General features: G+C 35.1%; 3 protein-coding genes and 1 pseudogene across 4 annotated transcripts; 2 read left to right on the top strand and 2 right to left on the bottom strand.

Annotated features, from left to right (window-relative positions):
- Nucleotides 1–147: 147 nt before the first annotated feature.
- On the bottom strand, nt 148–1,599 carry LOC140824002 (uncharacterized). Its single transcript, XM_073185607.1, has one exon. It carries the CDS (start codon nt 1,597–1,599, stop codon nt 148–150), a length of 1,452 nt encoding a protein of 483 aa, XP_073041708.1.
- Nucleotides 1,600–8,941: 7,342 nt separating this feature from the next.
- Nucleotides 8,942–13,459, top strand: LOC140820611 (glucosamine inositolphosphorylceramide transferase 1-like). Of its 2 annotated transcripts, none has more exons than XM_073180917.1 (4): nt 8,942–9,718; nt 10,381–10,503; nt 11,248–11,415; nt 11,572–13,459. In XM_073180917.1, exons 1-4 carry the CDS (start codon nt 9,377–9,379, stop codon nt 13,252–13,254), a joined length of 2,316 nt encoding a protein of 771 aa, XP_073037018.1. In that variant the 5' UTR covers nt 8,942–9,376; the 3' UTR covers nt 13,255–13,459. The 2 variants fall into 2 exon arrangements, with proteins under 2 accessions (XP_073037018.1, XP_073037023.1); XM_073180922.1 differs by lacking the exon at nt 8,942–9,718 and adding an exon at nt 9,771–10,124.
- Nucleotides 13,460–14,321: 862 nt separating this feature from the next.
- Nucleotides 14,322–18,785, top strand: LOC140820606 (bark storage protein A-like). The gene is made up of 7 exons (XM_073180913.1): nt 14,322–14,619; nt 14,729–14,796; nt 14,897–15,052; nt 15,170–15,376; nt 15,693–15,872; nt 15,958–17,053; nt 18,426–18,785. The coding sequence occupies exons 1-6, from the start codon at nt 14,382–14,384 to the stop codon at nt 16,132–16,134; spliced, it is 1,026 nt and encodes a 341-aa protein (XP_073037014.1). The 5' UTR covers nt 14,322–14,381; the 3' UTR covers nt 16,135–17,053; nt 18,426–18,785.
- Nucleotides 18,786–20,584: 1,799 nt separating this feature from the next.
- Nucleotides 20,585–26,213, bottom strand: LOC140820598 (probable U3 small nucleolar RNA-associated protein 7; annotated as a pseudogene).
- Between the last annotated feature and the right edge of the window lie 1,021 nt (nt 26,214–27,234).

The raw sequence follows: 27,234 nt of genomic DNA, 5'->3' as shown, positions 1-27,234 counted from the left end.
TGTGAATATAGGCAGAGGCGGATCTAGGATTTCGACACTGGGGGGCCGCTTACAAAAGACAAACAAAAATTTAGAAGGGAAAAGACAAAAATTCTACGGGTTATATTGAACAAAACATCAACCGTACGTTTCTTAACAAAAGTATTTCTAACTAAAAAGAATTCGACGTTCCTTAAAGTTTTCAAAATCTTCAATGATAGTATCAATACAAATATTTTTAGCAATTTCTCTTTCAATAAATATCATCAATGCATCCGAGAGAAAAGCATCCTCCATTTTGCTCCGAAGCCGAGTTTTGACGATATTCATAGCTGAGAATGATCGTTCTGTAGTAGCTGTAGAAACTGGAAGAGTCAACACAAGCACGATCACTCTAAAACCAAGGTCGTATATATCAGCTTTTTTAGTCTTCACCAACCATTGACACAACTCAGAAAGAGTTGAAAGACTTTTGTAGTATGGCCCTATAACTACATTATGCTCATAATGCTTCAACTGCATCTCTAGTCGCTCTTTTTCGTCACTAGTAAAATCTTGTGGATAAAAGTTTTCAACCAATTTGCATATATCCAGATATCTCAATGAGTCACATGCATTTTGAGGATTTAAGGCAGAACTAAGCATAAGTAACTCCACCGCATCTTCATTAAAACGCACATTAATTTCTTGCATTTGTGAATCTATCGTAGCATAAAATAAGTCTACCCGATAATGATGCTCAATGGTGAAATTGCCTTGATGACGACGAGCTCTACCTCGCCTATCAACATATTGATCACTAAAATCAGGAACATCAATATTACGAGCCACGCAAAAAGACTTCAATTTTTCAAGCAAATCATCCCATTTGTCATCCCTTAGCTCTTGAAGTAATTTTTTTGTAGATGACACTAGCTCCATTGCATTCAAAATGTCTTGAGACTTACGTTGCAATGTCTGACAAAGAACATCTGTGATCTCCATAATTTCTCTCATAAGATGCAAGATGAATACAAAATCAAATGAAGTCATTTCATCATAAACAGATGTTGCATCTGCTCGTTGGGAAGGAAGCCCATCTTCCATAACTTTGAGCAATATCGTACATGATGCACTAAACATCTTGATCAAGCTCGACACAGATCTAAAATGAGAACTCCAACGCGTGTCAGCTGCCCGTTGTAAAGTGCACAACTGATTAAGTCCACGCCCTGTCTCAAGTTCATTAATAGAAATCAAGTGAGCAATGTCATCTGTGTGAGCTTCCTTCAATTCATCATTACGCTTGCACGAAGCACCAACAATATTAACTATGAAAGTTAATTTATCGAAAAACTGATGAATGGGAGTTACATTTTTTGCTGCTCCAACAAGAGCCAACTGCAGTCTATGGGCAAAGCAATGAACATAATAAGCCGACTTACAATCTTTCAAAATCAAAGCTTGCAATCCATTGAACTCACCCCTCATATTGCTAGCACCATCATAATCTTGACCTCTAATATTTTGAACATCCAAATTGTAATGTGCCAAAGAAGAATATATAGCATTCTTTAATGTCAAAGCTTGTCGTATCTGACACATGAACAAGCCTAAAAAAACGTTCTTGTATGCATCCATCTTTGTCCACAAACCTCAACACTATAGACAATTGTTCTCTTTTCGACTCATCACGAGCTTCATCGACGACTATGCAATACTTGCTCCCTGCAATTTCTTCACGAATTATATTTTTCATTCGGATTGAGAACATGTGAAGTATTTGCTTTTGAATATCATGGCATGTGTACTTGGCATTTTTCGGGGCTTTCTCTATTGCACATGAAAGTTCATCATTATACAAGGCCACAATATCAAGAAATTCAAGAAAATTTCCACGATTAGATGAATTAGAGCTCTCATCATGACCTCGAAAGGAACGCCTTGAAGTGCAAGCAACCGAACTACATGTATACCAACTTTCAACCGAAGACGATTTCTTGCAACTGTTTCTGAGCTAACTTTGTCGAAAAATCTTTGTATATGTCGAGGTTGGTTCATTAAATCATCACATGCCTTTTCTGCAATACGATGGGTGATGATACATTATCTTTTCCAATATGGCATTGGAAAGAACATTGTTTTCCACTTCGAACCTTCTTCCAATTATCAAATCCATCAACTGTAAATGCAGTTTGCTTCGGACATCCAGATGGCTTGTTAAAGATAAAGCATGGAAAGCAGAAAGCTTTATCTTTTGCTAGGAATACTCTAACCAAGGAAAAAGCTCATACCAGGACGATTGAAACCTGCGAGGATGAAGACTGTTTTTGTTTAGTGGGTATTCTGAAAGTATTGGCTGAAATGCTTTCAGATTTAGATAAGCTCGACGAATTTCCTCTTGCTCATTGGGAGAGTATTCCCATATTTGTCGACGCAATCCTGGATCACGCTCTAACAAATTAAGATCAACCCCGATATTTTCAACATTTCTAAACTTTTGAGACTCAACCTCAGGTGGAAGATTATCATCCGAGGCTATGGACTGAGCTGTAGAGTTAGGGTGAATCTAATTGATTTGGTATCTTCCTCTAAAGAATTTATCAATTGTACCAGATTTTCCCATTTATGAAAAAAAAAACTACACCTGAAACAATAAATAAAATCTGATCGTTTAAATCAACTAACATCATAACACAATAAAATCTCATAAATCAAACATGAATTCAATAATCCATAAGTTCAAGAGGATGTAGAATTACCTGCTTTCTGAAAATAAGTATTAGTACTGTCAATTATTTCCAGCAATAATTACCAAAAACGCAGCTGAATCCAGTTGTTAGCTGACCCGGGACGGCGGCTCGCCGAAGAAGACGCCGGAGCTTTGCCGGTGACTGGAAATAGTGAGGAAATCAATCTGGAAACAGGTGGAAAAAATTACAAACTAATTAATTACAGCAATAAAACAAAGAGCAAAATATTAAAAGATGTAACAAACTAATTAATTACAGCAATACAGCCCACGAAGAACCAGATGGAAGATCACATCGACGAGCAAATCTACGAGATAAATACGAAACAATGTCAGTACAAAATAAAAAAAATCGATACTCCGAAAAAATTGATAAGAGTATAACAACTACCTGATATGGACGAAATCGTTTAAGAAAATGTTCGGCAACGGCGGTATATATAGGAAAATAGCGACGGTTTTATTAAGAACCGTCTCTATATAGCGACGGTAAAGCATGATACCGTCGCTATATAGCGACAGTGATGAGAAGCCCGTCGCAATATAGCGACGGTTTTGACAAAAACCGTCGCCGATCTAGATCGGCGACGGGTTTTTGCAAACCCGTCGCTATATTGCGACGGGTTTAACCTAACCGTCGCTATATCGCTATATACTAAATTTTTTTTAAAATTTTTTGGGGGGGGCCGTAGCCTCCGTTCGCCCTACACTAAATCCGTCCCTTGAATATGGGTAGGGTTGACACGTCTCACAGATTATGATCCGTGAGACGGTCTCATATGAGGCCCACTCATTATTAAAACTCATAAATTCGTTGTCTAGTATTTTTTTAAAATATTTATTTTATTGACTATATAAAATATTAATTTTAACCCTATTTTGACTAAAAGGAAAAAAATATTTTCAAGAAGTTTTAAAATTGTACGTAAGACGATCGCATTAGAGTTTTTTTTTTCTAAACTTAGAAATAAAAGAACTTGGTATAATTTTTGTTTAAATGATTGAAATTTATTAAAATTGAAGTCATTTGAAGTAACATGTGTTCAAAAAGAACAAAGTTAAATATGAAATAAACCTCAAACCAATTTCGTTACATCCTAATCTACAGAAAACTGCGAAATAACAAATTTTCATTTTTAAACATTGAAATTCCAATTCAATATTTTAAAATCTTTTTAAATATGAATTTCGCTTAATGTTCATGCGGAATGGAAGTAAAAAAATCTCATATTTCCATTAAGTATAGGTAAAATATAACTATATAATTCTTATCTTTCAATTCATCGTCACATCTCACGAATTAAATCTAGATGTAAGAGACAAATATCTTATTTAGGTCATCCATGAAAAAAGTATGACTTTTTATTTTAAGAGTATTACTTTTTATTATGCATATTGTTAGGTTTACTCGTCTCACAAATAGAAATTCGTGAGATTATTTCACGAAAAACCTATTCGATCTAGATATACAATATGTATTGTATAAAAAAATTCAAAACTATTGTCGTCTTGGAAGTATTTCCATTTTAAATCTTCTTATCATACAAAATTGGAAATATCATTTGCTATTAATGGCAAGTATACGTCACACCTTGATATTTAAATAATAGAAACCTATAATTTAAATATAAAGGCCAAATGGGCATATCTAACATAAATATGTCAAGGATAAAAACTTTGTGTGAAACGGTCTCACAGATCGTATTTTATGAGACGGATTCTTTGTGTGAGTCATCTATGAAAAAATATTAATTTTTATGCTAAGAGTATTTTTTATTGTGAATATCGGTAAGGTTGACTCGTCTCACAGATAAAGATTCGTGATACCGTCTCACAAGAGACCTACTCATATATTAAATTACACAGAACGTTCATATCATTAATCAATTTTGTAAGATATATATATATATATATATATATATATATATATATATATAATAATATTATTTTGTCATTTCAATTTAATCTAGACCTGAGTACTGTTTCACGATCGAACTTCATTTAACGAACGAGTATCTGTTAACAAGAATCATACGAAACGATCAGCAAAAATATATTATAAAAAAGCATGATTTCTATTTAGAAAATATAGTTAATAAGCAATTTCATCATTACATGTGGGACAAATTAATCGCACGTTTTACGACTTATATGATAAAAAGTTAGATTAGTGAATTAAAATTTTAATTAATAAGGTTTAAAAAATTCAAAATCGACGGTTAAGCTGGTCAAGCACACGGCTTTCTTGGTGGGATCGTCAAACAGACATGGAGTAAATTCATTGACTATACAATCGAATATACATACATATATATATATATATATATATGTATATATAAATTGAGAAATGTTATCCACTTATATATTTGAGAATATTAATTACAAAATGTAGCATCACCACGTGGACTAGTTAATCTGGAAATATCCTTTTACCTACTTATATTTTCAATTTTGTAAAATTTAATTTTATTTGAAAAACAACCAAAATCTCAAATTGAAATATCAAAAAATTATCATGAGTTAATAAAATGAAATGATATCTTCATTGGAATGAAACATTTTAGGTGAAGTCCAAAAGAAAGCCACGAGACTTTAGGCTTGAAATGGATAATATTATATTATCGTGGAAATATGTGATTTCATGTAATGACAAGTGGTATCAAAATCATGGTCTAGATCGAACCATGCGAGTGAAATCCTCATATACTTAAATGAAGGAGGTGGCGAGGGTTTCCAGTAAAAATCATTGATAAGCTATCGATGTAGGGTAAGCTCCCGATATTTCATGTAAAACATGAGCTCCAACGTGGTGAAGAAGAGTGACCTCGATTGGATGATGAATAAGACTTGAGGAGAGACATGAACCATGAGAAAACGTAATGAACTTCGTTGGAGGGGAATATTGTTGGAATGTAATCAAAATCTCACATTGAAAGATAAGATGAATGTCGTGAGTTAATAAGATGAAATAATATTTCATTTGTTTCAAGGACTTTGAAGTGAAAAATAAAATCACGAACAGAGACAGAAGATTTGCTATGAACATTTGAGTCTTTTTATTTTTAAGAGAATTAGAGAGTTGGTGAGGAAAATGGCGGCAGACATCTCTTTGTTCGGTAGAGTGTTGTTCTGTTTTGAGTATAATGTTTTGTTCGATAGAGTGCTCTTCTGTTTTGAGTAGAATATTTTGTGAGTTAATAAGATTGTTGAAATGCAATCAAAATCTCATATTGAAAGATAAGATGAGTGTTATAAATTAATAAGATGAAATAATATTTCAATTGGTACGATGACTTTTAAGTGAAATCGAAAAATAAAATCATGAACAGAGACTTTGTCACACACACTCATGGCAAAGCTTTATGTTCATGAACATAAAAATCAAAATGATAAATCCAAGACATACGGCGCCACCACTACTACTTAATTATATTCAAAGCCGGCGGCCCTTTTATGGCATTTTCAAACCTTCTACGCGGCTTATTGTTCCTCGAATCCATCGCCATACAATCTCTCATATACTTTACCGAATTTTTTAATATGATAATCGTATAAATTTGAAAATTTCGATATACAACGAAAATTGAAATATCAGAACAATATGTAAAAATCTTAAAATATATAATATTTTTAACAAAAGAATTATAAAAATTTAAAAATATAAATTTATTGGTATTAAACGGTGTATATCGATACGGTACCGGTATAACGTACAATTTCGGTATAATCGATATGCTAGTAGTATGCTAGTAATATGCATTGAAATTTCGGTATAGTCGATATGCTAGTAATATACGGATACCGAAATCTACGTCCTCTCCATATAACACACAATTTCGATATAAAAGATGTTAGTCATAAATTTTTCTTATAACGAAAATTATGGTATAATAAAAATTCGATTCAATTTACGATATACAATTTTCGATTTGATACAGTACAGCACATCACTCCTGTTCTAAAGGCTAATAGGATAGGTGAATTGGTTGAACGTATTTGAATCTCACAAAAACCTTATCGGCTCGAGCATGCATCATGCATGCAATCGATAATAAAAGGCTCCATGTTTTGATTAATATGAGTTAATTTTAACTAGATTAAGTCTATTGTGAGATGATATCACGAATCTTTATATATGAGACGAGTCAATCTTACCGATATTCACAATAAAAGGTAATACTCTTAACATAAAAAGTAATACTTTTTCATGGATGACCCAAATAAAAAAGATCCGTGTCACAACATACGATCCATAAAATCGTCTTACACAAATTTTTGTCTTTCAAATAAATAAATCATCCGTCTCATCCGTCCACTACTTACATTTATGAAGCCAACCAATTATCACCAATCAATATACAATTTATATATTCTATTATATATAGATACATGTCGTTTTATTCCATGAATTCACACAAAGTTCAATACCTTATCCAAATTCCAGGAGAATTTAATTATTGGCCAAAGGTGACAGTGACTCTGCTCGGGCAAAAAATATGCTTTGGCAAATATTAATTTAATTTTCAAAATAAAATTTTTTTCCATAGTTTTTTGATAGCAGATCTCATATGAGCCAATTAGTGAGACTAATCAACAATGTTCGTATTTACAATAATAAATGATATTTTTTGGTATAAAAATTAACAAGATTCATGTCTCTTAATTATGTCACTCATATATTTATCTTTCGCTGATCAATAAGGTTCACATCACTTGATTATGCTTCCGCTCTATCCCGGGATATGTGAATTTGGTTAACTAAAAAAAAAAAAGAGAACTTTGATTTTGAAATTGTATATTTGTTTAAACGGATATGAAATTTCAAACCATCTGATTTTGAAAATTATAATTCTGTAATATATTTTCTTATAAATGGATGTATTTTGTCATAAAGCCAAGTGGCCACCACCACCATCAGTTCATTACATCATCTTATCATCTTCATTTTATCCATATTACCTCCTATGACCGTGCAAATGATTTACTTTTACACGACAAATTATTCAATAAAAAGTATACTCATTATAATCTATTTATCATTTAATCAGGATGAAAAATTTACACAGCTTCATTTAATCTATATATATATATATATATATATATATATATATGAGGGTTGTTACCCTGCACCCCAGGGATGCAGGGTAACATGGGCGCCTGCACAGCTGGCGCTAGTAAATTGAGATCAATCAACAGAATGCAAAATTTCCAAGATGTGCAGGGTATTTGAAGGTAAATCTTGTGTTTGAAAAATCAAACACTGAAGTTGTTGGATATAAAATCCGGTTTCGGTTGGTGTCCTATAAATCTTTAACAGCGGATAGAAAAAGTAGATTTACAAATTTTACCGAACAATGAAACACCTTGCACATCTTGGAAATTTTGCATTCTGTTGTTTGATCTCAATTTATCTACAGTATGGATACAAAATCACTTTCATAAGAGCACCCACAATGGGGTGTTAACACCCCTCTCTATTGTGAGTGGGCGTTGGTGTGGGGAGTTCAATTCTTTGAACGCCCTGTGTCAGTTTTTTTTAAAAAAAAAATTGGACAATTAGCGACGGTTTATTTCAAATCGTTGCTAGTAGCGACGGATTTAAAACCCGTCGCTATTGGCGACGGAGTCATAAAACCGTCGCTAAACGTGGCGCCCATTGGCTCAGGCGCCCATGTTACAGGGGTGCAGGGTAACAACCCTATATATATATATATATATATATATATATATATATGATCAGTTTTGATATGTTGTCCACTAACCGTATCAACTTTTGTATTCATCGTTGATTTGACATCCTCTTAGTAGATGTACAAAATTGATATACATCATTGTATCTAATAAATAAGTGTCATGAACAAAGATAACATATCGAAAATAATCACAATATATATATTTATATATATATATATATATAAATATATATTATATGGTAGCAAAAAATATCACGTCGGAAAGAAAAAACAAATTCAATCACTTTAAAATGTCGTTTTTTCGGCCCAATTAAAAAGATTAAATTAAATAGATTTTGATTTGGAAAGAGGCATCCATTTTCATCTCCTTCGAACTGACCATTCTGGAAAAATCCAAGAAACACGCCAAACAGTAAACCAAACGCGGCCTTAATGGTCAAGATTTCTTGTTTGGATCACAAAACAAACAAGCCCTCGACACCCATTCGTTCACACGAGAAAAAAGATATACATCACCATCATAATCCTATAAATTATATATTTATGTATGTAATGACCAACAGATAGATGTCATAAAACTGTAAATCCAACAAGTTTACAGTTCTTTCAAAAAAAAAAAAAGAAAGAAAGAAAAGAAAAAGTTTACAACGTTTCTCCTTCGTCTCCCCCTTAAAAACCCGGCCGCGGTTTTGTTGTTCACTTTCTGGTTTCAATTCAAAGATCCAATCTTTGTAGAGGAAGAAGAGAAAGACGAAATCCAACGATCCAGAAACAAATAGAGCTATAAATCCCGTTAAAACCTCTGCTGGTTCTTATACCTGAAGTTTATTATTACTTTTTTCACGATCATATCTAGCTTAAAATGTTGCATGCATAAGGCCGACTCAGGCATCGGCGGTTAGAAATTACCGGCGGCGGAGAGTTCTACCGCTCACCCTGCTACGGACCCAGTATTAGTTTTCTGTCTACAGAAATGGGTTCAAGTCCAATTGTGGCTTCTGGTGGCGGTGCCGGCGGGTGGTTCAGGTGGAGGTGGCACGGCTCAAATGGTGGTGGGAAGAGCGGCGGCGGCAATAAGAACGGAAACGGCGTAAATAGTAACAGTGAGCAGTGTGCGGTGTCTTCAACGTTTACGTATTTCTTGTTCTCGTTTGTCGTTTTGGGGTTGATTGGGAGTTTATATGGTCGGTTTGCGCTCACCTCTAACTTGCGGTCGGAGGTCTCCGCACTCGGATGCGCAGAAGACAGTGAGGGTTCTTGGGCTATCGGCATTTTCTACGGGGACTCGCCCTTTTCTCTTATGCCCATCGAAGCGGTCAGCTTCCATATTTTCATTTTTCCAAGTACTCGATTAAAAAAATGATTTTTTTGTGCTTTTTTTTTTGCAAAATAATTTGATTTCCGATACTAAATGACATGAATTTTGTATTTCTTTCAAATTTCTGTAATTTATGAATTAGTCGATCAACTTTACTTGACGGGTACAAAATAGTACGGCGGTGGTTTCTTAAATTAAGGGTGATTGTAAGATTTATCTGTCTTGCGAGTGATTTTCGTTTGTTGACCATTTCTTCTTGTGTTTATGATTGCTTGGTGACAGTGGACAAGATCCAAGTTTGAATTTTTCCTTTTTGTTTTTCCTATTTCTTGATTATGTGGATATTTTACGTAGCCATTACACCTCGCCCGAGCCTGGATTTTAAATAATTTAATGTTTTCAGGTCTTTCTTGATTGCCTCTTTCTTTCTTTTTCGTTTGTTTGGAGTTTTAAGTGTTTGATGCCTTTAAATCGAAAAGTTTGGCAGCAGAGATGATATGTTAGAAACACACACACACACACACCACAAAAACACTAACTCTTGTACAAAAATTTAAATATGTTTGAGCTTGAAGTTAGGTAAATTCGGGGATCTGAAACTCTGGGTCTTCCGTAAAATTTTCATTTTTTTTTCTTACCTCCGTGATTTTTTTTCCCAGATGAATATATGGAAGGACAAGAGTGCAGCATGGCCTGTAGCCAACCCTGTAGTTACTTGTGCTTCACCTTCTAATTCAGGATTTCCCAGTAATTTTGTTGCTGACCCTTTTCTTTATCAGCAGGTAATTTCTGTTTTTCTTATTCTTTTTATTTTATAAATTTTGAATTTAGTTTGTCCAATACGATGATAAAATATTCAGGAGTTGTGATCTCTTCTCTGCATGTATGCTTGTGAGAGTTTTGGTGTTAGTATGGTATAAACTCATCCAAGTTGTTTGTACTTTATATCTTTTTCCTGTATTAAAAAAGGACTAAACTTTTATATTTAGAAAAACGATAGAATGTCTTTTAAAGTGGTCCTCGAATCTCATAGAGTCCGTCTCTTGTATATTTTATATGTTATTTTCAGTTACCTATATGCTGGCCTTTTGATATATGAGAGCCAGCGGATATAACAAATATGCTTGACAAAATAACTTATGGACAGAAGAAAATTTTAGGAATGGGAAATGAAAAAATTGTAAGGTGATTGCAATTTTTTTTTCAGTGTTATTTTTAAAATAATTAATTTGAGTGGGGATCCTCTAAAGATCAAGCAAAAACTCATCATTTTTATTCAATGTGGTCCGTTGGAAATGTATTGATTCTTGATGATTGTGGGAAGAGAATCATGTATAAAACTTCCACCATGCACGTGAGCATAAGCATGTATATATGCATATAGTTGCTAGATATACGGTGTTCGTATGTTTGTCTACATTATTGAGACACTTATGGTGCTCTTAGATAAGATGAATCTGAGTGCCATATTTGAATGTTCAATGCTTGTGCGATCACTTTGGCTGATATTGAATATTGTTATTCAGGATGATGTCCTTTACCTGTTTTATGAAACAAAAAATTCGATTACAATGCAAGGCGACATTGGAGTTTCACGGAGCATAGATAAGGGAGCGACATGGCAGCATTTGGGTATATCCCTTGACGAAGATTGGCATCTATCATATCCATATGTCTTCAACCATAATGGAAATGTGAGATTTCATATGCATTTGATTTTGCTTTAATTTAATGTCACTTCTTTAATTCGAAAGCCCTAGTATTATAAATAAACTGATGTATTTTCATTATTTTTAGTCTTGATTGATTCTTTCAACTCAGTATTTTTCAAACGTGCATTTTTTCCACAGATATATATGATGCCAGAGGGTAGTGCGAAAGGGGATCTTCGTCTTTATCGTGCTACCAACTTTCCTTTGTCGTGGACACTGGAAAAGGTAATCATGAAAAAACCGCTCGTTGATGCTTTTATAATCCCTTATGAAGGAAAGTTCTGGCTTTTTGGTTCTGACCATAGCGGGATTGGCACCAATAAAAATGGGCAGCTTGAGATCTGGTACAGCAACTCGCCTCTTGGTCCATGGAAACCTCATAAGAAGAACCCCATATATAACACAGAGAAGACCATGGGAGCTCGTAATGGAGGCAGGCCATTTGTATACAATGGAAATGTTTATCGTATCGGTCAAGATTGTGGTGAAACGTATGGCAAACGTACTCGCGTGTTCAAAATTGAAGTTCTGACAAAAAATGAGTTCAGAGAAGTCGAGGTTCCCTTGGGTATCGAAGAGTCGAGTAAGGGACGAAATGCTTGGAATGGTGCTCGAAGCCATCACCTTGATATTCAGCAGCTCCGTTCTGGCGAATGGATCGCCGTTCTTGATGGGGACCGTGTACCCTCTGGAGATACAGTTCGACGCTTCGTTCTTGGGTTGGTTTCGATTGTATCTGTGGCTGCATTTGTGGCACTTGCGGGAATTCTACTCGGGGTAGTTAAATGTATAGTCCCATTGAGTTGGTGCCCTCACAATATGGGAAAGAGAAGTGATACTTTCTTGACTTGGGGAAGGTCGAGTGCACTATCTTCGAAGCTGAGACTATTTTGCAGTCGTTTGAACCGAGCAACCTCGTCGCTTCGTGCCAGAATAAAATTGAGTACATGTACTGGAATCATTATCTTGGTTTTGGTTATCGTTTTTTCTGCGATACTAACATGCACTGGGGTTGGGTATATATATGGTGGAAATGGTGCAAATGAGCCATATCCGTTAAATAGTCACTACTCCCAGTTCACGTTGCTAACAATGACATATGACGCCCGGATTTGGAATCTGAAAATGTACATAAAGCATTACTCTAGATGTGCCTCGGTCCGGGAGATAGTCGTCGTGTGGAACAAAGGAATACCACCTGAACCAAGAGACTTCGACACCGCAGTTCCTGTAAGAATACGAGTAGAGAAGCAGAACTCGTTGAACAATCGTTTCAAAACTGATCCACTGATCAAAACTCGAGCTGTCCTCGAGCTCGATGATGACATCATGATGACGTGTGATGATATCGAAAGAGGGTTCAGAGTCTGGCGAGAGCACCCTGACAGGATTGTAGGATTTTACCCTCGGCTTGTAGATGGGATCCCGTTCAAGTATAGAGGCGAGAAACATGCTCGAAGACATGACGGGTATAACATGATTCTCACCGGGGCAGCTTTCATCGATAGTACGGTTGCATTCGAGAGGTACTGGAGTAATGATGCATCATCAGGTCGAGCATTGGTGGATGAATTTTTCAACTGTGAGGATGTATTAATGAACTACTTGTACGCGAATGGAAGCTTGTCCAGTGTGGTCGAGTATGTTAAACCCACGTGGGCGATCGACACCTCTAAATTTTCGGGAGTTGCTATCAGCAGGAATACCAAGGCACATTATGGAGTCAGAAGTAACTGCCTGGCAAAGTTTTCTGATATGTATGGAAGTTTGGCTCACCGGAAGGTCGAATTCGGCCGACGAACTAATGGTTGGGACGCGTAGCGAAAAAAGTCAAGTGAAATATAGGTTTGATAGGACTTAAGACTCGAGATCAAGCGACATTGGGTGTGTCACGCTCGTGTAAAAAAATCAAAGATATTTATAGGGGGGACTCGTGCCATTCATAGTTTTGGTATGTAAAATGTACATTTGTTATGGATGAAATCATGGTAAAGATTGATAATTAATTTTAAATTGTTAAAAATAATTCATAATTTTATTTTATTTATTTTAAATCACATATGTATTTTAGTACAATAGATTAAGGGTCCGCTTGGTTTGTAGGACGTGATAATTGAATGATTGATATGAGAATGATTGTGGTAGGATTGTAATATATGATGTAAAATAATACTATGTTTGGTAAGATTATTAAGTGTAGGATAATTTTGAATTTTTTGATGAAGATACGAAATTGCCCTTCCGGAACATTAGCGACGGATTCTTAAAACCCGTCGCTAATAGCGACGGATTCTTAAAACCCGTCGCTAATAGCGACGGTTTCTGAGAAACCGTCGCCGATCTTGTGAAACCGTTGACATATAGCGACGGTTTATTAGTCATGAAACCGTCGCCGATGTTGAGAAACCGTCGCCGATTAGAATCCGTCGTCGATTTTTTTTCAGAAACCGTCGCCGATCTATTTTCAAAAACCGTCGCTAATTTCAGTCCACTCGGATAAAAATAATCACGCCTGAAAGCAAGGACACAGAATCCCAAATTTAATCCCAAATTGTCCCACAAATAATCAATCTCAAATTTAATAATTGAACCAAACAACTGACTATCTATCAATCCATCCACTATCCCGTTTATTTTTAATCCATCAAACTCGTTATTATTTTAACACGAACGAGTGTTAGACTCGAACAACTAAAACTAAAATAAAGTATTGTAAAAAAAACTACTTTTTAACCCAAATTAAACTCTTGAAGTGGCTAGAATTGCTCGAGTTCAAGCTTCTTTATTTTGTGTCCGAGTAATTCAAATTTGAGGTGGAATTCAGTTGCTTTAGGAACTTCCCGAGTCAGCTGTAGACTTGGGTGCCAACTCTTCTAAATCATTGCACATTTTGACTTTTGTGGAGCCAGAGCCAGAGCCAGAGAGAGAGAGAGAGGTCAGCTCAACGAATGGCAGCATCCAAATACCTCAAATTCTCAGTTTCCCAATTATTTTTATCTTCTCTACTTGTGTTTCATGCGTTGGGATTTCCACAACGAAGGCTGAAATCTGTAGAAATAATAAGAGAAATCAACAGCAAAGGCCCTTATCTTGGTCTTATCACTGTATATTCTCTTGAAGAAGATGCATTCTTTTCCACTGGTTATTTCCAGCCCGATTCTCGGCACCCGTTTCTTGATTTGTCTGGTGACTTACTGAATTTATTGGATTCAACTATATTCAACCTTGGTTCAAGATTTCTTTGTGTGTCTGTGTAAACAGTGTAATGATATTGCTGAACTATACGTTGTTAAAGGTAGGCGATTTCGAGTAGGGAAGTTGCAAGGAAAGGAAGTCATTTATGTCAGGTGTGGAGTTGGGATGGTAAATCTTTGCATTTTAGGCTTTGAAAATATAAAATCTGAAATTTTTTCCCCCAAAAAGATGTTGAATTTGTGAAGGGATGTTGTTTATTCATGTTTAGGTGAATGCTGCTGCAGCAACACAACAGATGCTGGATCTCTTCGACATTCGTGGGCTGATCCACTTTGGTATTTCTGGGAATCTCAACTCTTCCATGAACATTGGAGATGTCGTAATTCCAAACCAATTCGTGAACACTGGTTTGTGGGATTGGCTGGTAACTTAAATTGGTCCAATCTGCATCTTATAATCTGATCACATTTCATCCTATCTTCTTGTATATATATATATGACTTCAATTTTATTTCATTGTATTTAAGTTTTTTCTTGATAGAAACCCACTGCCGAAGTCTCAAAAAATGATTTTGCAAATCTTGAATTTAAGGAATATAATGTTCCTAGGGGAGGAAATAGTTCTTTAGGGATGATTGTATATAGGGCAGAGCAATTCTATTCTGAGTCCGGAGAGGCTGATACTGCTCAACGAATGCTCTGGTTTAATGTCACTAGCAATTGGCTCCAATTAGCTTCGGCTCTCCAGGTTAGCCTAACTAATACTCGTCTCTTTCGCCGAATATATTTGTGAGACGACAACCATGACAGCCACCACCACCCATCTCATGTCTAATCTATGTATGTGCACTTTTTACCAAAATTCGGATCTTCTATTCCAAATGATGTTTCATCATCTATTGCTTATCGTGGTTCTATTACGAGTTTAAATTCGATTAGCGTGCATGACTTGTAATTTATCAGTAATGATATACAAGATGGAATTCACAATATAGAACAGAGGATTTGGAGTTCCTTTGTAAAGTTAAATCACAATTAAATATATGTAAAATGAAATCATACAGGGACTGGAGTTGGACAAGTGTGTGAATTCAAGCCTATGCCTTGAGAATAAGCCCAAGGTTGTACTTGGGATGAAGGCTTCAACGGCCAACATATTTCTTGATAATGGAGCTTATAGGAACTTCCTGTTTCAAACTTTTGGGGTGTCATCTGCTGATATGGAGAGCACCGCAGTAGTAATGGTTAGCCCCGTCTCCCGATCTCTTTCGCGTCCAAATTTGTCCTTGAATATGACAAACCATGTCGTCTAAATTGTGGTTTGTGCAGACAAGTTTATCAAATGGATTCCCAGTTATTGTGATTCGTGGGCTATCGGACTTAGCAGGTGCACAAAAGGGACACAACTCCATTAATTTATTTGGGTCACTTGCTGCTTCAAATGTTGCAAAAGTCGTCCTCAAATTCATTAATTTGCTACCAAATAGATTTTGCCGTCACTCATAGTTTACACCAACGTTGTGTGATTTTATGAGTTAGATTTCATGCACCATGTACACCCGATAACAGATAATATTGAGTTTAGATGATGATTGAATTCTATGGGAATCATATTTAACAGTTATTGTAGGAGGATCACCTATCCCTCCAAACAAGTGTTTAGAGTAAAAAAGTTGAAGTGAAACACATGTCAATCAAAACATTTTACTGTGAAAATTAGATAGAATTGATCCGTTTCACGAATAAAAATCTGGTAAAAACTTGTCAGAAACGATCTCACGTGTCGTATTTTGTGAGACAAATCTTTTATTTGGGTCATCCGTCTCACAGATAAAAATTCATGAGACCGATTCACAAAAAACTTACTCTAAAAATATGTGAAAGTATCTCACAAAATATCTACTATTTTGCTTATTTATGTGTTGTTATAATGTTATTATGACGATTATTTATATCCCATTAATGAAATTATTAATTATTGATGTAAATCAGTCATGTCATATTTATTAATTATTGAAAAAATAAAAATATAATTTTATCATATTTTATTAAAATAAAAATAATATTTAAATTTATTGTTTTATTTATATATAAAAAACAAAGGACGTTTTAAGCGGAGTAAATTCGGCCTGGGAAATATCGCCTGCTAGAGGAATGGCGGAAATTCAAGAAAACCCTATTTTAGCATTTTTCTCCAGCTTACTTCGCGGGATTAAACTGCCTCTACCGAATAATGATGCGATGGTGGAGCCAGCCGCTGTTACTCCCTCCGCCGAGCCGATGGAGAAGAAGCCAAGCCGTGATCGAAGATGAGAGCGTTAATCCTTCTTCGATGAAGTTTCCAAGGCAGGGTTTTACTCCGCTGAAGCTCGAAACTGACTCCGTGGAAGCTGAGCCGAACACTAACCCTTTACTTCTATGGCAGGTATGTGTGAATCTCGTTGCATCGTTCGAAACATTGTCGATTTTCAGCTCTTTCTGCTTTATAGTGGATGTATATTGCGTGATTAGCATTCCTCCGATTATCACTTTGTTAATTTTTGGAACTTTCCTGGTTTAGCGATGATCCTCGAGCACCTAGAAAACAGCCACTTGTTGGGGGTTGGTGAGGTATCCTGGGTGATCCTGATTATTCACCTCCAACATGAGAGTGAGACCTTTGGTGGAGAGTGTAAGGTATCTGAGACACAGATATAAGGACGTGAATATAAATTGAATTAAGCGAGTATGTATTAATGTGTGAGGGACCTTCGCAACGCCTAACCCGAACATCTCAAGTGATTAGATGCTCCTGTCGAGCGGAATTGGGTCCACCTTTCGTAGTCGAACAATATGTTCATATAAGTGCGTGATGATGATTTCTTCCCATGACATGAACACAGGAAGACCCAGTGCAAATCACCCCAAAATATAAAAAAATTGTAATCATTTGGGTAGTTTTTTTTAAAAAATATTTTTCCTTCTTTCAAGTACATAAAATTTCCTCATGTTGCCCCATCCACTAAGGCACACCCCTGGGTACTATAGGTGATGACCTTTTGTCGGGGCTGAGAGTCAACCCTGTGGGAAAATCCTCCAGGAAGCATATGGTTATGGACGGTACAACATGAGTAGGTCAACAGTATATTTATTGCTGTTAAGGTATCATAAAGTTCCTTTCGTGGTGATAAGCTGCTTCCCACCAGCAGACAAGCTAGCTACCTCAGAGTATCGAGAGGATGCTCTTCCAATTTCCATTTCTGACATTGTAGGATTCATGATTTATCAAATGTTATTATTATGCATTAAACCAATGCATGGTTCATCCGTTTTCCTTTCAGGAGGATTTTTTTTGCCAATTAGTTGCAAATTGAACGTCTACAATTTGGTGTATTTAATTACATGCGTGTATAAATGCTGTTGGAAAATAGAATTGTTGTGCCACAAGGCTTTCATATCTAAAATTGTCTGAAGTTCCCCTTAAAACATTTTTAGAAGAATGCATAGTGTAAAAATACTGCTAACATGCTTGGTTGTTTTAGAATAAAAAGTTTAAATCTGCATGAGGGTAATGAATATGAATCTGGGATTTAGTTCCATTGCCCACATGATTCGACTTTAAGTAGTGCATGTAGTGAACAAAAAACAATTATGAGCAATGTAGCGCATTTTGATGCGTGATCCACAACCAATTTGTGGTCTGAAATATGAAGGAACAACCCAAGATCAACCCCACCGAAAAAAGGAAAATGAAAGGAACACTCCTTTGCATTTCTGTGGAATGATTTGCTTTTAATTTTCTATATGGTTGAATCTAGGTCTACGCCATTGGGGGATTTTTCATTTTGAGATGGGCGTGGACAAGATGGAATGAGAAGAAGGGTCGTAAGAAGTCTGATAATGAACCTCCCACAGATCCTGATGATATCTGACGAGTCTATTAGAAGGCGGGGTAGTGGTTGAAGATGGGGTTTTTATGCTATACCCTTCATGCACAAAAAGGTACATTTGCTAGATCACATAGAAACGATCGGATTCTTGCAATGCGCACAGTTCTGCAAGTGCTTATGTAGTTCTTCGACTTTACACTTTGAAAATATCAGCAATAAATGAGACGATGGATAAATTCAACTTCCATAGCTTCTTATTGGGAACGAGCGCCTTTGTGTTTTTGGTTAGTAGTTGGGTTTGTTATCGTCTTTATACTATTTCGAATCAAATCAATTTTCCAAAATAGTTTAATCAACCTATCTGACCGATGAAATGTGCAAATAAAATTTCTAACGAATTAGTTTAGCTGGGCCTAGGGGTGTAACCATAACGAACCAAACAGAATCGAATATGACGAAAATTTGATCGTTCGAATTAGTTCTATTTGAGTTCATGCTCGATTCGAAATTCGAAAATTTTAAAAAATTTCGATTTGGTTTGAATTAGAGTTCGAGTTCTGCTCTAAAGAGTCGAACATGTTCGCTTATTCGAACTATTGCTTTAAAATAAGTAGTCGAAAGTAAGGATGAAAATGGGTTGTGTTCTGTGATAAACCCACCCCGACGTGGTGGGTTTAGACCCGCCTGATCGGGCCGAAGTGGGTTCTGGACTCTTGTCTTACACATATATATTAAAAAATATATATTATTATTAATATGATTGTAATTTTTTATATTTAAAATAAATATTTTAATCATAATTTAATTTTGTAATATTTTAAATTGAATAAATATATTTAATATGAAAACATTTAATTACACATATTAATTATTAATTAAACAAAAATTGATAAATAATTTTCAACTGAATCAAAATTGTGATAATATTTTTAAATTAGTATTATTAATATAAATTTTGAAAATAAATTTAATGATTAATTAATTTATAATTTTAAATTTTAAAAATATGTAAAAAATTGAATTTTACAGGTTCACGTGTCCAACTCGGATTGGATCTGTCAATTTCACGGGTGGGGGTGGGCAAATGTTAGCCGGGCCGGGCCGGCCTGAGTCCTGAGTTCGTCCCATTGTCATTCTTAATATATTTATTTAATATATAATTATATTAATTAAATATTAATATTCAGAAGCCGCTCGTGAATCGAGCCGGTTCGTCCAATGAAATCACATGGAGACGCATGCATTCCTTTAGGAATGACTCGTGACTGCAACATCTAGGATATATTACAATCGCACTTCGGAGTAAAATAGTTCAGTACGAGAAACGATTTTATATGTGAAAAAAGTAACATAATACTGTACAAAGTATTTTTAGACTGAGTTTGGTACGAGGGATATGGTGGATGATTTTAGGGTACCCTTATTTAGTTCGTTTTTTATTTAGTTCGTTTCATCTCTATATTACTTTATTAAGTTTGAGACACTTAGAATAACTAATTTTGGTGTCATGGTCTGTTTTATTAATTATATATATTAATAATATGTTAAAATTTTAATGTAAGTTATATGTAGTTTAGTAGATAGAATCATTGTCATGTTATAGGTTTAAGTCCTACTAAGGTCATTTTTTTATTCTTTTATTTTTCAGTTCATTTTTTAATTTATATATCAAAATTACAGTATAGTCCTTCATTATTTCTTATAATTATATTTAATATTTATTTAAATATAAATAAAATGAATTATAAAAATTATTATATAATCACGTAACGTTTGAGTAGGTACACTAATTCATGATTAAGCCACCTGCCCCTAAAATGTCTTTTACCCTTCCCAAAAGTAATAACATACAAAAGAGTATTTTTTAAACATAAAATAGACCACAAATTGATTTGCTGGTCCAATGTTATTTATCATTTAATTATAACTAACCAATAGTTTTTAGAATTTTTTTAAAATAACGAATTCAATTTAATTTATCAAATCTAATTTAAATCGATTTGCACAATCCCCATTGAATATTTGAATTGCACCAGATTTAAACCAATTAAGAAAATAATTTGCTAAACAAAATGAAACCCTTCCACTAATCTATAAGAACTTTCTGAAGCTATAGTAAATCAAAATTTAATGATACAAGAAAATCACAACATTACAATTTCATCACTACGCTCACGTTCTAGGTGTGATTCAAATTATCAAACCACCACCAAAAGGAACATCTTGCCATGACAAACCATGACACATGCTAACCAACTAATCACCATTGTGCCAGGATCGACCAACTATGCGCACCTTAACACCTTAACAAGGGTCGTACCCAAAAGCCTGCCTTGCCAACAGAGCTCAGGGCGCCACCTTCCGAGCAAAACGCTGCAAGGATCGGGGTAGTTTATTGTCCTCTTTGATTATCTTCCTCTTCTTTTTGGACAATTTCTCGTCATTAACTTGTTCCTCCAAGAGAGTTTTCTTGGTTTTCGCAACAGATTCTTTCTTCTTCTTTGCCATTTTGCTTGACTTGCTTCTACCTTTTGTTTTCTTTTTCAAAGAAATATTTTTAGCATCTTCAATAGCAGCCTCCATCTCTGCTTGCTTCTCTTTTCCGGTGAATATTTATTCCTTTCTCGTAGGCCTCAATGAACCAATCTTTGTCGGGTCCAACATGATTGTCCCGGAGGAAGTTTATCAAGGAGAGAGTGCACTTCTTTCTCGTTTCTTTGTTTATGCGTTTCGAAAGGGTTAGCGACCCAAGAGTCAAAATTGGGTTCACCTGATCCAGGAATCAAGATTGAAGACCAACCAGTGGAGTGCCCGATGCCCAAAACATCTTCGTATGGCCTAAACAACACATTATGTATTTGATAGCCTTTAGCCATGGTATGAATCATGTAGCGGCTATAGTCCTGAGAGCCAGAGAAATCTCCCAATATCTGGACGAAAGATCCAGTGGCAGTAGCAAGCAAACCTTTCTGACTAAAATTCAAGGTTTTGGCTCGGAATGGTAGCTTTGGAGAACCTCATATTTTCTCAAGTCCCAAAGCTTTATTTTCCTCTCCATTCCAGCAGTTTCCATGAGATGGCCATTGGGGTGGAACGCCAAAGCTGTAACTGGCCCGTGATGACACAACATCTTGACGAGTGAGCAGTGCTGGTAGGTTTCCACATGGTTGTTGTGCCGCCAGAATGACCAACAGATATCACATTGTTCCAAGGATTTGCTTTCATGATACCAGAGCGACCAAGACCAGTTCGAAAATTACCTACCATCTGACCTGTGGTGATGTCTTGAAAATGAAGTTGCCCAACTTGGTTTACGGATGCCAAGAGGAACTGTTTATCGAGAAACTGAAGCTTCAGCGCAGCGCCGTGTTCCTGAATTATAAAGGGACCTCAAGATATTATACTCTCTAGTCTCAAATACCAATCAATAATTTTGCACACAATCTTAGGTTAAAAATGTCAATGAACATCCAATAAGCCGAATAGAAACCCAGTTTAAGCCGGGACAAACCGAAAATACAATTCTCTCATATGGATTCAACGAAAAAGAAAAGACAAACAGATTTAGTCGGAAATGAACATTCCCGTGCTTTGCAGATAAAGCAATTTCATTATATTCCTTCTAACGTCCCAGGGTTTAATTTCAACTGTTCAGATTTCGTAAAGATAAAGTAAAGGATAGAGCATAAAGAAGTTACAGATCCCAGTCTTTTTAAGTTTTGAAAAAAAAAAACACCGCTTAAACATTTTGCATAATGAATGTTTCAATCTCAAAACTCGGTGTCCAGTGCGATCTAACAGACACCTCACAATGGAAATAACAAAGGATGCATCTTCTAATTCACATCATCAACAATTGCCACGGAAAAAAATGCAACCACCCAAGAACATAAAAGCAAAGGGGTGCCTTCAAACTTGATAGAGTACTTTAGTACAATGAAAAACTGAAAATAGTTTGAGCACGTGAGATTAGATTGCTAACCTTCAGGCAATGCAGTTCTGTACCATTATCTCCATATATGTACACATACCTGAAACATGCAAGTAGACAATTCAGAAATGTGTGCCTAGTCTATACAGTATACCATCTATCATCACTAATGATAATATAATAAAGATACGAGCATTTCCGAGTAAAATGAATCAAAAAAGAATATAAGTGTTTCCACATGTAGCTTGCATTCTTTTGGCTAATTAAAATGTCAGTGTCACACAATCAATGTGTCAGTTAAACAGAAGGGTAGTTGGTAACAGCATAAGGTTAGTAGATGAGAAAGGACAAGCACGGCTGCTGCATATTATGCTATGATAAACATAATTAAGAAAATAATTGACTTCAAGCAAAGTTAAAACATCAGCCGCATCCATCAATTCAAGCACCAAAAAAGGATAAGACCTACCAACAGAATAAGACGAAAAACATGCAATTATTGCGAATAAACAGATCCACACCATCCAACTGATGTCAGTAAAAAGAATTGATTGAGTGGCATAATTGCAAAACCATAATTCTTAACAGTTAGTACTTAGTATGAACTCGGGATGAGTGCAACATGACTACTCTAATCCAGCAGCGGTCTAAAGAGGAATATCTAGCAAAAATTGATATCACATCAAGGAAAGGAGAAAAAGAAATGTAAATTAACTTTAAAAACTGGGCATGTGCAACTGGAAAAGGGCTCAACCTTTATAATGACCCTCATTAACAATGCTTTATCTCAGTTGCATGCATCAAAAGAGATGTAGACATCAAATGAAAATGACAAAACACAACTTGAAATCGCAAAATCATTGGCCATGCAGCATTATTCCTTTACAAATATTTGCAGAATATTCAAATTAAATAATATGAAGCAGCAGCATTAGCGCCACTGGACAAACTTATAAATTCAAAGGTAAAAATCAGTATATTTTTCAAACTGAAATGCATAAAAAAATTGTATCAGATAACCATTAATTTAGTTACTGAAAGAATGCAAGAACTTGCTTCTTTTGAGCAGCTGCAAAAAGTTTCTGATTGTGCAAGAACACTGCATCGCGCACTGTTTCCCTAACCTGAAATAAAAGCCTCGAACAATTGAATACTTATACCTACAAGATCCAAGAGAACATAGCTTCTCAAGAACTAGTAAATATGTGGTCATTAAGTCATTTCTGAAGATAGTTATGCTTCCGCGAGTAAAAAAAAACGGATGACACAGTGAACAACAACATAATTAAATAACATGATGCGTGAACTCTCAGTTAACTGTAGTTGTCTAATGACTGGTTATATAATAAGGGGTACGATGGAACAGATTAAGAAGGGAGATGTGTAAAAACGAAATATTGATGCAGCAGTAATAAGAATGCATGTGTTTTAACAACAATTTGCTTTATCCACCTCAAATTCAGTTGAATCTGACTTCTACACAGGAGCATTTTTGGTTGACAAATTATAAATTTCCTGCTATTGTAGTGGATGGTCATGAGCGAGTGCAAGAAACAGAAATATATAGCAGCAACCTTTAAAAAGAGTTACACATTCCCTTTAGAAGGATAAGTTTTCCCACCTAGTAGATTCAAAAATTTAATTTGCATCCTTGGAAAGTCTTAGTACTATCTAAAAACATAAATAGTAGCTAGGGATTTACTACAAAGCTCGATGAGGCATTTAGAAATAGAACTCTAACCTTATTTCACCCCAAGCCTAAAATTTACAGCTTTTCCGTTGAACCTTTTACTATTTGTTTTATATATACATTAATTTTATTTCAAAAGTTAATTGAAATTTTATCTAATAGTTATCTAACAGATTCTCGGTTATGCCATTTTTAGTGTTTGTCCGTCATTTATTCCTTTTTCCTATGGGGTAAACTTCTAATTTCTGATTTTTTACATGGAAACTCAATATAAAAATTTCAATTGAGACCCCTTGAAAAAAAACATATTCTCTCGAGTCGCATGGACTCCAATTTTTTCAGTCTGAGAAGAAAGGCGTGCTGAACCAAAAGAATGTCTCAAGAGTAAAATTGTAAGAAAGTTTACCACAGATAGATATTATCGTATGTTTCATGCACACTTAGAAAAAACATAGTGGTACCTCTGCCAGCCATATGCCAACCACCCAATTATCAAAAAAATAGACAAAACTGGGGATGAACTAGGATTTTCTCCGTATAAAAATAAGGCAGTACCTGAATCTCTTTTATGAGATCCATATGTTTCATATCTAGAAGGGCAAGATGACCTTTACGTCCAGCCACTACCATGTGTCGAGTGTCGACCAATCGATGTGAAATCCAGTGTGTATGGACCAAGGTCTGAAATGTAAGAGTGTTTTTGACATTTAATGACTTGAAACAGTGTAATGGCAAATCATATAATCCAGGAAAATATCTGAGATATTTTCACACGTCACTCAGGGCCATTAGGTATGCTAGAGAAAATCTTTGATCTCAAAAGGATTAAGAAAGAAGATCCACAAAGGATTTTATTTATACAAAAGAATTTCATCAGATAAATTATAAAAGTATGTAACTGCGAATAAGGGAACATAGGAATTTAACATCAGTTCAGATTGAACCCAATCATTATGGGATAATGAATATAGTTTTGCTTTGAACACTGGCAACATTTAATGGAGGAAAAAAAATCCAATTCAGTCAAAAAAATCATGTATTTATTTCTTTCTGGTCCAATTTTCACCATTTTTTCCCATATAGTAATAGTATAAATACAGACTCGACATGCAGTGCATCAGCATGATTTCTGACATTGTGAAAGCCTTCCACGTCTTCAAAGGATGTTGAGTTAGAACGCTTGCACACAACACACAGCAGAGAAATTACAGCTTGTTGATTAAAGGAGGAATTTAATCACTGAACAAGTATTTTACCCAAAAGTAATTACGAATCGGGACTCAACCTGGAAAGACAATGTCATATTGGTTTCTCAAACTCAGGATGTCCACTTCACCAGCAATTACCTCCCTGCTTTATCCTCCATGTTTTCTCTATACCTTCTGCTTCCAAATAACCTCCCTCACTAGGCATAAGCCACTAAAGAATTCCAATACCAATAAACAGACATAGAAATTCAGGTTATGTATAACCAAAGAAATAGTACAAATATCAAGCAATGGCATAAAGAAGAAATCACTTTCTCAGCCTTGGCAGCAGCTTTGGCAGTCTTCCCATACACTTCTTCCCTTGCAGCTAGCTGACCTTTCAATTTCCTATCTTTTAAAACCTTAACAACAAAAAAATATAAAATAATCTAGATAAAACCATTACGGAAGAAATAAATCCTAAAGATCTATATATAAAAGAAATCACCTCTAAATTTTCCCCTTCGCCTCTGAGATATTTTTTAACCTTCGTCTCCTCATCAGCATTTCCCTGAACATCCAAACACGTTATAAAACGTTCATTTAATTGAAAACTGATGAACAACTTTACAGTACAGAAATTTTCTTTACCTTTTCCACTGCGGACACTTGATTTAATATCCTATCATTTTCTACCTCCTCCATATTTAACGTCTTTTCAACCAACTTTTGCGCTAGTTTTCAAAGATATACACCAAAATTATACCAGAAAGAGGTAACAAAATAATAAAAATAAAATGTGCATAAAAAATATCACAGAACAAGCTGACGACAGTAACGTATTATAGTCCTGAATCTCACAAGAGGAGAGATTATCGATGGTCTTCACCGGGGGAGGTGTTGACGTCGACAAATTCACCGATTAACCCGAATTTGCTAAACCCTGATCGAAATCCAAGGTTTTAATCGAACGCGGGCTCGGATTTGGCTGATGGCCTGAATTTGATATTTAATATTGGGCTGGCTTAATACTCGGTCTGGCCAACATGTTTGAGTTGGTCTGGCCCAACATTTTTATTACCAGTAATATTAGTTTCTAAAAACTATTATCAATTAACGTGTGAGCGATATAAACGTAATAAACAAGGAATATCTGTCAAATAAAAAATAATAATAAAATAGAAAAAGGGAATTATTTTCCCCAAATAAAAGTAATATTTTTCATGTGATCAAATAAAGATGGTTTCACAAATACATCTGTGAAACGTCTCACACAGTTTTTGTGATGAATTGGTCGAGTAGTTGGATATATTAGGACATTAACCACATCCTTTAAGGTATGGATTAGATCCGTCATTATTTGCATTCGATTTGTAAAAAAATATTTATATACCATATTAAAAAAATGGTTCAGTATCGAAAGGGTGAAAAAAAAGACAAAACTTGTGAAACGTACAACGCAAATTTGTAGACGACTTATTTGGGTAATCAATGAAATAATATTGCTTTTTAATGCTAAGAACTTTTTGTGGTGAAAAAGGGTTGACCCGTCTCACATATGATATCGTGGACGGTTCCCCAAAAAAAATTTAATGATGAAAGGTTATAGAATTTAGAAATTACATAAAAACAAACTTTTCCAAGAATCCATTGAAAAAAATAATTATAATCAAAATACATGTATCCATGTCCATATTCTTATCCATCCCAAATATGTCGAGTCCAAGTCGTGTACCCGCTTTACCCGGATTTATTGTCATCCACCATCATATTAAATTTTTTTTCCCAGTTTTTAAAAAAATTAATTTTCGCTTTTTATTTAAAAATAATGTCCTTTATTAAAGAAGTCAATATAGGTTTGCACCAACATGCTCAAAAATTATTTATTTAAATAAAATAGTTCAGAATTCCCCGGAATAGTCGCAGCAT

The sequence above is a fragment of the Primulina eburnea genome, chromosome 2, assembly GCF_022965805.1.
Source record: "Primulina eburnea isolate SZY01 chromosome 2, ASM2296580v1, whole genome shotgun sequence".
NCBI classification, from domain to species: Eukaryota; Viridiplantae; Streptophyta; class Magnoliopsida; order Lamiales; family Gesneriaceae; genus Primulina; species Primulina eburnea.
This window is presented reverse-complemented; position numbering and strand designations above follow the sequence as displayed.

Bases quoted from the DNA above. Each gene is read 5' to 3' on its own strand.
- LOC140824002 (XM_073185607.1), bottom strand. From the start codon at position 1,599: ATGGATGCATACAAGAACGTTTTTTTAGGCTTGTTCATGTGTCAGATA.
- LOC140820611 (XM_073180917.1), top strand. From the start codon at position 9,377: ATGGGTTCAAGTCCAATTGTGGCTTCTGGTGGCGGTGCCGGCGGGTGG. The intron at 9,719-10,380 runs GTCAGCTTCCAT...TTTTTTTCCCAG, and splicing joins CTCTTATGCCCATCGAAGCG to ATGAATATATGGAAGGACAA. The intron at 10,504-11,247 runs GTAATTTCTGTT...ATTGTTATTCAG, and splicing joins ACCCTTTTCTTTATCAGCAG to GATGATGTCCTTTACCTGTT.
- LOC140820606 (XM_073180913.1), top strand. From the start codon at position 14,382: ATGGCAGCATCCAAATACCTCAAATTCTCAGTTTCCCAATTATTTTTA. The intron at 14,797-14,896 runs GTAAATCTTTGC...ATTCATGTTTAG, and splicing joins TCAGGTGTGGAGTTGGGATG to GTGAATGCTGCTGCAGCAAC. The intron at 15,873-15,957 runs GTTAGCCCCGTC...TGGTTTGTGCAG, and splicing joins AGAGCACCGCAGTAGTAATG to ACAAGTTTATCAAATGGATT.